This window comes from Lepidochelys kempii, chromosome 1, assembly GCF_965140265.1.
Source record: "Lepidochelys kempii isolate rLepKem1 chromosome 1, rLepKem1.hap2, whole genome shotgun sequence".
NCBI lineage: Eukaryota > Metazoa > Chordata > Testudines > Cheloniidae > Lepidochelys > Lepidochelys kempii.
Window position 1 is genome coordinate 191,880,330 of NC_133256.1, and position 13,536 is coordinate 191,893,865.

The window sequence follows — 13,536 nt, forward strand, 5'->3', positions numbered from 1 at the left end:
GGGAAGTAGCCCAGGGAATTGCACATGTCATGTTTCTAAAAGGTCAGCTACCATAGCTGATACTATTAGGGTCCCTGGGCTGGAGCCTGGAGTAGAGGGTGGACCTGGGTTCCCCTCCACCACCACCACTTTTACCCCCTGATTAATCACTGAGACTGGGAGACAACAGAGACTGTGCAAGGAAGGATAACTTCTCCTCACCTCCCTCCCTGGCTTATGATGGAAATGGCTCAGTAGACTGTGATCCTTGTCTCTAGAGAGAGAAGGGTTACGTGGAGGGTCACGGTGAGTCTCTGAGGCTAGCGAAATCTGCCAGGAAACATGGGACCCATGGAGGCAATGACAGAGCTTTGTCACAATATTTATTATTTAATTGTGGCATGTACAATTCCAAGACCTACTGTCATTCTTGAGTTAAGAAGGGAAGGAGTATTAAGATTTGCTATACATGATCAGACCATTGGTCCACTGAATCTGGTATGCTACTTTTTTGTCAGCGGTGATATCCAATTACAGCATTTGTTTGGCTACCTCTGTACTGAGTCAGACAAGCATGGAAACAACTTGTGTCTGATTTATATCTTGCTCCACAGCTAATAACCCACATCATAAGGTCTCAACAAATCTTGTGCTTTAGCACAAAACAAGTGAATTCTCATTTTAAAATCTATGCAGGTTTTTTAAGTTTTCAAGTTCTGATGTTTTCTAATGAGTGTCCTATTTGCATATTTTAACAATAACAATAAAATTCTATTGTAGAGGAAGCTACTGATCTGATTTATTTTGGAAGGTCTTCTAAGCGGACATCTCTCTCAAGAATGATTGGACACTATGGCAATGGACTTAAATCGTAAGGGTATTTTCTAAATCCTAGTGTCTTGATTGTCTCTGCCTCAGTATTTTTTTTTAAGTATGATCCTTAACTCAAAAACTAAATGGAACAATGGACTATAATCCTAAACAAATCAACGTTCTATTTGGTCATCTAACACATCTCAATATTTAATTCAGTATTGTTCCTAGTAGTGCATACTGAAGCTCCTGATTGTTCTAGTTGTCCAGTTATTTCTAATGTATATTTCAAATGTGAATATATTCACCATATTTCCCTCTGCTTTCTCTTTTTCTATGAAGGGAGGGAGAGTTTTAGGAGGAATTCCAGCCATTTTTAGGCCAGATTCTTGCTAGTGCAAGGAGGCAAAAGTGGTACCTCCTGGTGCTAGCCTGGTCTTGCGTGTCCTAGGGAGGAATCCGTCTTCTGACGGAGGGCAGATGATAGACTGCCACCTCTTCGTTCCATTGGGCAAAGGCAGCAGTAGTTGTTGCTGAAGGATCCCCACCAAAATAAACTACCTGGGGGATATTCTGGATAAGCACTTCCACCTGCTACTCTGGCACTGAAGCCCAGTTTTGGTGTAGCTGGCTGACAGAAAGACGTTAGCAGAAAGCAGCTGGTGGAGACCTGCCACCACATCTAGGATTGCTTAAACCTTGGTATGAATTTTTCTCTCTCGGTACAGCTGCTTTGATGGAACATTAAGCAGTGCTGTGGATCCTTTAAAATATGTTGTTCGCTGGTCCATGGCTCTTCATAGCTGTGTGACTCTATGTATGTGTTTTGCAACCAACAGCCTAAAACCACAGTTTTCTGTTAGTTTTGTGCACACTTTCAACATGACATGTGGTTACCTCATTTTGGCTGAGGAGGGTTTGATGAGGAAAGGAGTCCCTTAAGGTTTAGGCTCTCCCTCTTCCCAAGAGCTGCTTTTTCCTTTGTTCCAAACTCCCTTTGCCAGGAGTAGAAATTTAATTTGAACATGCTAGAACAGGGCCATCAGGCCAATTAATGAAATGTTCTGTCTGTATTACTTAAAGTAAATTAACATCCTGACAACAAGCTATCTGAGAGTAATTGACATCTTCTGTATCTTTACTATAGTGGATCTATGCGAATAGGGAAAGACTTCATACTATTCACAAAGAAAGAAGATACAATGACATGTGTTATCTTCTCTCAAACATTCTGTGAGGCAGAAGGCCTTAATGAGGTGTGTATGTGTGTGTATATATATATTTTATTTTTTTTTTGCTTTGTTTGTAAATAGTTTCAAATAGACCCTAGGCAAGACTTTGAAGTGCTTAGGTCCCATTGAAATTCAATGGAATTGAGCCTCCTAAAGTGGGTGGTACTTTCTAAAGCATCTTCTGCAGTTGCTGCAAATGTTATATATTGTGCTGTAAAGCATTGCTTATTAAAAATAAATTTAACTTCTCATTTTTCATAAGAAATATTGTTTATGAAATACAGAGATGGCTGTTAATGTAGGGAAAAAGTTGTCCAAGTCTGCTTCGTTTTGGGTTTTTGTTTTAGTGTGGGTTTTTTTTTTGTTTTTTGGTTTGTTTTTTTTTTATAGAAAAGGTGAAGCAGAGCTTTATGCTCTGCTGACATCTGAAGGATAAGTATAGATCAAAACTGGTACAGTACTTCAATCTGTTGGTTTCACCTTAATCACAGTCAACAAATTATATTCTTTGGACCCTTCTGTGAGATCTTGTCAGATGGTGACCTGGTAGGGCCTAGGAGAATCTTCTCTCTTTAGCAACTCCTTTCTGTCTCTCAAAATGGACTAGGTGGGATTTGGAAGGATCCATGTGTAGCCTTCCTTCCTGGAGTGTGAGTGACCAACTGCTTGTACAGCAAAGCGACTTTAAAGGAAAAACTACTTATTAGAGTGACTAAGAAGGAGGTATGATGTTGCAGCCCAATCGTTCAGTCTTGGTTGGTTTGTGGGGCAAGGAACAAGGTGAAGCTCAGGAACATGAAGAGCCAGGGGTAGGACTGAAATGAGAATAAGAAAAAGGAGGGATCAGTCAAAGAAAAGAACGAGAAATGGAAAATGCAGCAAGAACTATCTACATGGTATCATAGTAGGACATCTGCTTGTAAAACAGCACCTGGAGACCATAAAGGCTACAGCTATGCTACAAGCTATGGGTGTGATTTCCCTGATAGCTTGTGCGTGTGTGCACGCATGCTAGCTTTGTGAGTATTCATGGCAGTGAAGCCATAATAGCATGGGTAGTGGCAGCCGGGGCATGGCTGAGTACAAACCTGCCCGAAACAGGGGAGTATGTACTCATCACGGCCTAGCTCTGGTGCTGCCACCCGTGCTGCCGCAGCTACACTGCTATTTATACTCACGCTAACTCTCCTCAACCTAGCACGAGTGTGTGTACGCGAACAGGGGAATCAGACCCCTGGCTTGTAGTGTAGACAAAGCCTAATGCCATGTATACACTTGGGGCACTTACTGGTGGTGTATACTATACCAGCAAAACACCACTCATGGGGACAAAGCTGTGTTTTCTACTGGTATAGTGAAACCATCACCATCTCATGAGAGAAACAGCCGTTGTTGGTAAAAGCGCAGCTTTGCCAGTATAAGTGCATCTATACTATGGGCTTCTTTTGGCATAATCATGACTCTCGGGAAGCACATCTCTTTGCACCCTCAATAACAAAGCTATGCTGGCAGAGGAGTGTAGTGTACACATGGCCCAAGAACTCATCTGAATGACCAAATACAGAACTGGGCACTTTCACTTGAACACTCAGTTTTAGAATTGAATAGAGATGGATGTGACACCAGAAAAAAGTGAGACACAGATGACAGAATTTATTGGCAAGGCAGTCATCCTAATAGTTTCTGCTCTGTTTTAAAAATGTAACCCATCTTCTCTTGACTTTCGTCATGACTGACAAATTACCCTTCTTGCCCTTAAGTTGGACTTCACCACAGAGCTTATGAGAATGGGGAAATAATAAATGGGCCACTCTTTTCCTGTCCTCACCCCCCCCCAAAAAAAACAAAATGGAAAAAACAGGTTTATACTTTATTAGAACTCTGCTCTCTTGCGCCCCAGGGAATTTTTGTGTCCCTAGCTAGCTGAGAATGGTTCCCTTTGTGTTTAAAATGAAACGTTCAACTGAAAATGTTTGAAGTTCAAAAATCTGCAAAAGGAGATTTTTAATATCCCCATGGGTCTGGCACAACTATCATGTAAACCCTCAACGGTCCCACTCTATATTGACACACACTCTGTACTGTATAGGAAGATGAAGAGCTACTGTAAATATGACCGTGGATAGCAGTGACAGGGATCCCTAGTGAGGTGGCTCTATATGTGTAATTTTGCCTTATTAGTATTTGTAATAGCAACTAGCTGCTAAGGTGATGAACACTAAACAAAACTTGAGGTAAAAGATATGTGAATGTTTGAGATTGTGGTGTATGCTAATCTTTGTACTTCAAGTATGGTATAGTTTCTAAATGGGCTATTCTTGACTAGAGGGAAATAATTGGATTTTCCACTGACTGTTTATTTAGTCAACTTTTTTTTTGGCCTTATAAGGCAACTTCATTGTTGCATGTGTTCTAGATCTATCTTTAGATATTTGGTAATGGAGCCTGAGTACGGTAATGGGGTACTGAGTCTGAGTACTCCACAGTCATTAACGTTCTTGTCCATTCCACACCCTGCAAGGTAGGGTACTATAATAGCTGCATCTGATGCACAGAGACTTGGTTTACTGCCCAAGGTCACACATGAAGTCTGTGGAAGAGAAGAGAATTGAACCCAGTTTTCCAGAATCTATGCTGTCCTTCATCTCCAGGTTCTATGACTGATTTCTATAAATTGTTTGCCTAGGCATTGATGTTTGCCTCTAAAATAATCCCTATTGCCAGGGCCTGCAAATATTTACTCTGCAGAAATTGTTGGCATATGATACATTGTGGGATTGTAAATCCCAGGTCTGGGAAATGAAGAATCAAGCCTAAATTTTCATCAGATTTCCTCTGTGGTTTTGTTTTTTTGTAGCAAAGATTGATTTAAATTAGTAGCTTTCTGTAGCTTAGCTGTGTAAACCTGTTTATCTTAAAAATAACTTTAGGATTATAATTTCTCCACAAAATAATTAAAAATAAAAGGACAGCAACAAATAAAAATTTCACCTTGGTCTTTGAATATTTAATATGTGATTTTTTGTTTGTTTTGTTTTGTTTTTTTAACAGATGATAGTCCCAATAACTTCATGGTCAAGAAGTACTAGAAAACCTGTCATGGGTGATCTTGAGAAATTCACTATACAGACGTCTATCATCTTTAAATACTCCCCTTTTAAGAGTGAAACTGAATTGCTGCAGCAGTTTGATGCGATCTATGGAAGAAGTGGTGAGCTTTACCAAACAATGCAATTTTAATGTAACCAATTATTTAAAATACAGTGGTACTGAAGTATCATTAGAGAAGCAATGTGTTTTTAACTCTTATGGAGAAGGTCAATTACTGAAATTCTTATTTGGTCAGACCTTTTTAATAAGAAGAAAATAAAAGGATTGGAGTATTTACCTTACACCCTGGCTGCTATTATAAAGAGAATAAAATGTCTGTTCTACGTGAATATCAAAATTGAAATGTTTATATGGGGGGAAAAAAAATCTAGTAAGCATTCTGAAATTCTCCATGCACTTTGGTCCAGACTACTTAGATTTCCTCTCCGCTAGTTCTTCTTATTTTACTGGCCTCTTCTCTGTCTTTTCACACAGTGTAATGCTTAAAGCAAGAGCCTTGTCCTCTGTATCACCTTCCATCTGGAAGAGCCTCTCTCTCCATTTCCTTTCATAGTTCCTAAGAACGTCTGTTTTCTCCTTCAGTCTTATCTCTGAATTCTCCCTCTCTCTTATATCACTCTGGCTGTATGACTCTTCAGGCCTTGTCTAGATGGAGAGTTAGTGTGTAGCTGGGGTGAAAGTCTATGGTGCACTGAAGGGTCATGTGGAGCCTGCCAGTATGCCTTAAAATTTCCTAGTGCGCTTTGACCTTCTGCAGTTTGAAACTTTTATATCCCAGCTTGCTGTGCGCTAACTGTATCTAGACAAGCCCTCAGTGTCCATAAACTCAGTTTGTATCAGGCACTATACAATAAGTTGTACATACATATTTCCATATTTGTTTTGAACAGGCCACAAAAATTGCAGCCCTAGTTTGGATACGGTATATATTATTTAGACAGGCTGGACTGACAAGATTAAAAAGTACAGAGGCACCTGAAAAGGATCTTTTAAAATATTCAAATAGTTGCCTTTAAAAATGTATATTTTTCTGTCCCCAGGCACTTTCATTGTTGTTTACAACTTAAAGCTTATGCTCAGTGGAGAGCCAGAGCTAGATATTAGAACTGACAGTGTGGATATTCTGATTGCTGGTCTTCTTGATAAGTGAGTGGCATAATTACATTACTGGAGCAAAGGTTTGGATGAATATCTGTAATCAATAGTACATGGTTACATACACCAGTAAAAGTATTTTATTGGGGAACTGTCAATTGATTAGGAACTGAAAAACAGCATGGATATGTTGTCATTCAGAAATGAGAGCAGGGTGTCAAGGAAAAGTAATGCAGAAATGCCTTTCTTTGACTGGCGGATGCAGGGGTTGGGGGGAGGTAACATAGGATCAAAAGGCAAATATGGCATAGTTGCCCAGTTGTGCAAATAAGCTTTTTCACTCTCTAATAAAACTGAGTAAACAATGCAGATGTGAATGTTTATATGTTGTACAATTTCTCTGCTCCCTGTGCTGTCTGTAACAAATGAACTGTATGTTCTGCTACCTCAGATGTCCCATTGTGATCAGTATTGAGGGATTGCCAGCCAATATTAGGGGCAAGTAAGAAAATGGGTGCAATTCTTTAAATGAGAGCTATAATGTACCCATTGGACTTAGATGACACTTGATTTAGTACATCATCTTTCCAAAGCATCCTGGGTAGTGGGCCCTCAGATAGGTGGCCACAGTTTATTTCTGAAGGGGACTCACTAACACAACAGGACTCTGTTACTCCTCACATCCCTTGTCATTTTAAGAAAGGGATGATAAAACTTTCTGGTTCCTCTCTTTCTTCCCTTCCCCATGCTCCCCCACCCCCTTCACTTTCCACCTGGCCTATGGCAATCCCTCCAAAGAGATTCTTAGAAAATACCAGTGTAAAAACTTCATAGGAATGGGATTCTGTTGTAAAGAAGCCTAAGCAAGTTAAAAGCCCACCTCTCATTGAATTTTCATTGGGTCCTGTGTGCCTAATTCCCTCTTGCTTCTTTGAAAATCCAAGGCTATAAGACTTGGGTTTCTGAATAACAGCTGTCCACAGATCTCAAAGCGAAGATTATGCAAACCACTGTAATAATTTCTAATACACTAGAGACAAAATTGATAATTCAGATAACTGTAACTTAGATATTTGATCTTAAAATGCAGCTAGTTAAATTCTGTCTACTTATGACACAATTTTCATCTTCTCTGAGGCTGCTTGCTGCAGCACATTTTAAATTAATTTAAAATTATTAATGCAATAATTCCAAGACTTGAGGTTTATTTTTTAATTTAGAGATCTAAGAAGAGTTCACAGAACTAAATCTTGACTATAAGGTAGTTATTCACAATTGAAATTAGACCTTTTCTGTACTTGTGTCTCAAGTACAATGGAAATTGTTCTGGGAGACATCCTATGTATTGTATACATGGGGAAGTAGTAGTAAAGATAATTGAGTGCACATTTTAATTAAAATGACCAATTTAATGTAATATGTATTTTTTAGAAGGGACAGTAAAGAGAAGGGACAATAGCAAGAAAATTAGATAAGAGAGGGAGAAATAGTAGGCTGAGGAAGAGAGAAAGGGGATCTGGAGGGAAAGGAAATATGTGGAAAACTAAACGGGTTAGGAACAGAGGTTGTGAAAAAAGAGTCTCAAGGAAAATGTTTGAGTTGGGGCCATTATCTGAGCACTTTCATAATGCTACTGTGGATAACCCTGAGTTCTGTACCAGTAACAAAATAGATGAATGATGGCTGCCTAAGCATGTTTGCTCAAGCACCCTATGCTGTGTGAAGGAAGCAGACAGAACTTGGTTGCAAGCAGTAGAGAGCATAGGGTGACCAGATGTCCTGATTTTGTAGGGACAGTCCCGATTTTTGGGTCTTTTTCTCACATAGGCACCTATTACCCCCCACCTCCTGTCCCGATTTTTGACACTTGCTATCTGGTCAACCTAAGAGAGCACAAAGTGCAGGGCTGATGAACCAACAGGATCTATGGCCTAGAGTAGAACTTTCTGTAAGTGGGGAAGGATAACCAAAAATATCAGTGGTACTTGTCACTGTTGAGAGGTGGAGGCTGTCTGGTCTGTGCAGGGCATGCTTATGGTCTTATCTTCTTTTGGCTGAAATATGGCATTGCCTCAATCACATTAGTACTTTAAACAAATAATATGTTTTGCTCTACTAGAGAAATCACCAGAACAAGTCATCCTTCCCTAGTCCCTGGGTTGCTTCACTAATGATGTCTTCCCCACCCCACACCCACTTGGGCCTTGCAACTTCCCCTCCTCTTTGGTAAGACAGGGAGCTTGTCTTCTGACTGGCCTCTTCCCAGAGCCTCCTGGATATAGAGCTCAAAGATATTGGCTGGAAAGTCTCTTGTTCATTCTATAGTTTAGGGTGGCTGGGGGCCTAGAGAGCCCACTAGGGTGAGAGTGCTCCAGAGTCTTCAGCCAGGAAAGGAAGGAGAGCTAAAGAGGCAATCAGGGTTGGAACGACAGGGCTATCCAGCAAGGCTCTCTGCTATCCAGCCCAGCTCATCAGATTGAACTCCAGTCTCTCACTTTCATATCTCTTCCTCATCTGTAAAGCACCATAGATGTTTGTGGCATAATACTGTGGGAAAACTAGATTCCCAGGGTTGAGTAAGTTAACTTCTTGCATGGTAATGTCTGCAGCCTGAAGCTGTGCGGCATTAAATCCCACTGTTAGTGAGATTTTCATACTATAGGTCAACAGCATCCCATTATAAAACTAATTTCTAGCCAAATCAAGAACTGTACTGTAGTTTTTAGTGCCATCAGCTGAAGCCCAGTGCACAAATTGCAGTTCATTTGCAAGGTTCTTACAAACTTACTCTGGAGAAAACCTTCCAAAATCTTTTAATACCTACAGAGAGCACTGCAGAAATCCAGCGCATTTTAGTTTAATGAGTCTGGGGGTGGGCATGTTGTCTTAGGTTATTACGCATCTAATTTTTCCGTGTAGTAGAGTTCACGCTTTGTGGTCTTGCTTACATATTGGATGTTTCAGCCTTCCAGAGCGATGGTCACTCAGAGCCTATACAGCTGTATTGTATTTTGACCCGCATATGAGGATATTCATTCAAGCTGAGAAAGTAGAAACTAAGTGCCTGCCTTACTGCTTTTACAGACCCAGGTGAGTAAGCTTTCATTGCTGTTACACTCTTAAATATTTTAATTTTCAAACCAGTGCACTTGAAAGCCTAAGTAGCCTTTTTGTCATGGTGGGAAATTGATTTTGATGGCAATGTGACTTATAATTTAAGCAAAGTTCAAATTGCATTGGCAGGCAGGTCTGCTAAAGTGTAACCATCTGTGACAAATGCTTGGCAGTTACCATGACCCAGGGCAAAGAACCTGCTACATAAGATAATCAACTAAAGAGGGATTTTTGTTTTCACTTGGATGCATCTAAGGTGCTTCTGTTCTTGTACGAAAGATGCAGTATAAGAGTATAGGTCACTTATGTGGCTTATTTTTAATGACCCCCTAATCCTGTTAGTTTATCGTTTGTATGGGGTTGCTCCTAAAGTAAATCTTACTGAGCCCAGGTAGTGCACTGATCATATTCCCATTGTAGTTAGGGACCCAACTCCTCCTGGAAGGGGAAAAATGGCTTTCATTGTGGGTATAGCTGTGTGGTTGGTTAGCTGGTGTGTAGTGTGCAACAGAGATACTAATATAAAAAACTAGCAGAAGCATAACAGTGTAGTTGGGGGCTTAGATATTGGAGTCCTGTTTAAAACAAGCTTGTATTTTAATATCTAACATGAGATTTTTTTTTTGTACCAGGTGCATAGGGTTTCCAAGCACTTTAAAGATTAGGATACACAAATCTTGGGGTTCTCTAGTATCCCGCGGTGTGATTTCTAAAGTGCCCTAATGTGTTGCACATTAATTGGTCCCTGGGGACTCTGTTGGTGATCTCTAAAGTAGTACTGTTTGAAACAGTACTGTATTAAAGGCTCATGAGGGAGCCTTTGGTGTGTACCCGCAGGGTCTATGTGGACCAATTAATGTGCAACATGTTAGTGTGCTTTAGAAATCCTACCCCCTAGAGTGTATTCCTCTACCGAAGCACTTCGACTTCATCCTGCAACTACCATGGTGGGCTGAGACGAGGAAAACCTATAGCTGAAAGCACAGCCCGATAGTTTCACCGAATTTAAACTAAGAGGCAAATGTTGTGAACAGGAAGACAGATTAGAGGCATATTTTAGAACTTGGAACTAAAATATGTAGGTTAATACTTGGTGCCCAATAGAATTTTTACAAAAGAGCTCAGTGTTGATCTAACTTTGTTCCTATTGAAGTATGAAATTTTCTTAAAAGAGAACAGAGTTTGGCCAACATGGAGTGATTTTTTTTTTTTTTAAATCCCACTCTACATATTGTTGTCAACTACCCTAGGATAATCAATTTATTTACTAATAAATTGATCACTTCAGTGGGAGTCGTCATGTATTCTATTTTGCATCACACACCTGGATTTTATGAAAGTTGCATCTGTTTTCAAACTTGCATATCACTTTTGGAACATATTGTATATCATGCTATGTAAATACATACATGTAACTTACATATAGCAATCCAAACTCGAGAGCACCACGTATCTCCTGGATAAGTTAAATGGACTTCTGACCACTGATCAAAAGGAAAATGCCAAATCAGTGACACTAGCTTCTACAATTTATACTTCTCAAATTACAGATCATAAACTCTTGGCCTTTCTCCATTGACTATAGCTGACTTAAAGATTCCTTAATGCCCTAGCTCTTCCTCAGTCGAAGATCACTCTAGCTTTACCCATCTCTGTTTTATCACCATGTTGGGCCTGCCATAGGGCTTTTCTGGAGCAGCTGACCTTTCTTAACCTTGTTGAGGGACTTGGATTTATGGCAATTGTTCTCGGTTCCAAAGCCACTAGCTCTTATCCAAATACTGAGAACAGCTCCTTCTAATTGTGAACTTTATTTTTTGCTTAATAGCTTAACAATAGAGGAGAGATGGAGCCTGCACTGCAGAGAGTGCAAGTCTAGGGTAGAAACAGTTCAGTCACACAATACAATCAAATGAATTACATCTCCAAATAGCTGGGAATGTGTTTGTAAAAAAAAAAAAATTAAACTGGGTTAGATACTGTATATGTTGGTGGATCACACAGTTTCATGGAAAAGCAGCAAATGGAAGGATTTGAATGAGGCACAATTGAAAGGGGAGAGTGCAATGGGCATCTTGTAAAAGTATTTGGTAAGTTAGAGAAGGATACCAAAGGGGTGCGAAGATGAGTCGCTTGGGATGAATGTAGACCAAAGTATTAATAGGGAATAGTAAGAAACAAGCTGGCATATAACGCAGTGGAATCATTCACTTTCTATCCTAAACAGTTATGTAGTGTTGCTGTGTGGTCTTTCATAATTGCCACATTACGTCTGAGAGGTGGCTGCCTGTTAAGTGGCGTGTCAAATAATCCTTTTGTGTAGTTTATCAGGTTAAATTGGAAAATACTCTGGGTTAAAAGTGAATATAGCATTGTAAAGTCACTAATCCATGGGCCTGGATGTAACTTGTAGCAGCAGATACCCCAGTGTAGATAAGCAAACTATTGTCCTATAACTTGCCCCCTCTCCCCCCTCACCCCCCAACATTAGTGCTCAAGGGGGAGAGACTGCTTGTCAGAATCCTGCTGGCATATCTCAGTGTATGCCACTTTCTGGCTGAAGCTTAGCATAACTTCAGTGTTCATGTTCTTGCAGTAGTGTAATAGCCCTCATTTCAAGCTAAGTGTTAAAATCAATTTTGCAGCACCAAAAATATCATTCCTTCTGAAAATAACTGCTGTGAATATCCCAATAATTGTAGAAGTGTGCTCTCTAGGTGAAATATTCACTCTTTCAATCACTTTTAGTGTCTGTTCTATTTTAATGTCCTATGTATTTTGCTCGTTCAATTTGCGTGACCCTCTTTGTCTGATCACTTTTGAATATTGAGCCTGTTATCCTGGTTCTCAGTTATTTTTAATGGAGTGTTTTGAGACTTTGTTCTATATTAAGTACAAAGTGTCAGTTTCCTTTAACATATTGTATCTGGTTTTGCTCACTTTTCCAGTGAAATGAGAATCCTATCATATTTTAACAATTTGTTCCAAACTGAGAACTTGATGCTAGAATGTAATGAGTTCTTCGGGATTCCTTATTATAAAGCCATCTTTCAACAAGGAGCCCCTCCCCAAAACTACAAAATTAGTCTCTGCCACCAGCTTCCCCTCTCCCTTCCCAAAATCATTTTTGCTTCCTCAGTTTATGACTGGTTTTAAGTAGAAGTCAAGGAAAGCTGCTTGGGTAATTCCAGAAAATGCTGGCTCTGTAGTCCATATATTGGTCCTATATCCTTTCTCAATAGTGGAGATGGAGAGGGAGCAAGCATATCACTCACATTGGCCAGCTTGGAGTGGTACAAATGGAGCCTTAGTCCAGTCTGGAAGCTATGGAGGCCTTGCCTTAGTCCTCTGCTGCTAATTCCTTGTTGCTTTATACTGAGTGCTCAACTTAGAGAGAACAAAAATAAAGTGCTACAGAAGTGCTATGGGTGGGAGAGACCAGAATGTAAGTGGTCCAGAAGTTTGGGCTCACCCCTCTCCTGAGGTAGACATCACTTCTTTTCAGGCTGCCTCATTGCCAGTCGGCTTTCCCCAAATGTGGACACCCAATGTGTGACTTTCCATTCTGATGAGGTTCCTTGGAAGGAGCTGTTGCTCCACTGTAGCTCAGAACTATGTTCTGACACCTTCTTGTGCTCTCCAGCATGACTCATTTCTTTCTACGGCATTTCATCTATCAACCAACAATCTGGGAGGACAGGCTTTGGTAAGGCCAGCTCTGTGACCTCACAAACTTGTGTGGGGAATAGCTGTGGCCACTTTTCATCTTTGTGTTTTCTGTATAAGGGTTTTTGTTTTCTGCCAATGAGAAGTGACTTCTGTAATTTTCTCGCTTTTGGGTGCGTTGTATGGGATCATACCCTATATAGTTCATTTTCCCCTCATGCATTTCTGCCTGGTAACTTCTGCTTCCTGCCAGTCATTATTAAAACCCACCCACACTTCCTGTGTTTTAAATTCCCTGATTCTTAGGGCTTTCATGGAGAGAATTGCTGGTGTTCTACAGTACAGTAATGAATCCTGTAGCTGGTGGGACACATGCATTTTTATGTCACGGGCTGACAGTTTACACATCTGATCCCTTGCTTTCATTTGATCCACAGAACTCTTGAAGGAAAGCCAGGTCAGACAAGGGCACAGGTTCGTCTGACAGTTAATCATTGGCTCATATTTTGTCTCCTTGACTTCCATG

At 40.2% G+C, this 13,536-nt stretch overlaps 1 protein-coding gene across 1 annotated transcript in view; it reads left to right on the forward strand.

The window, feature by feature from the left end:
* Positions 1-13,536, forward strand: part of MORC1 (MORC family CW-type zinc finger 1) — a 96,952-nt gene that overhangs the window by 13,840 nt on the left and 69,576 nt on the right. Inside the window, exons 5-9 of the mRNA XM_073306177.1 lie at positions 760-850; positions 1,940-2,048; positions 5,076-5,235; positions 6,176-6,281; positions 9,195-9,320. Coding sequence (XP_073162278.1) covers positions 760-850; positions 1,940-2,048; positions 5,076-5,235; positions 6,176-6,281; positions 9,195-9,320 — 592 coding nt within the window. The remainder of the gene's footprint in view (positions 1-759; positions 851-1,939; positions 2,049-5,075; positions 5,236-6,175; positions 6,282-9,194; positions 9,321-13,536) is intronic.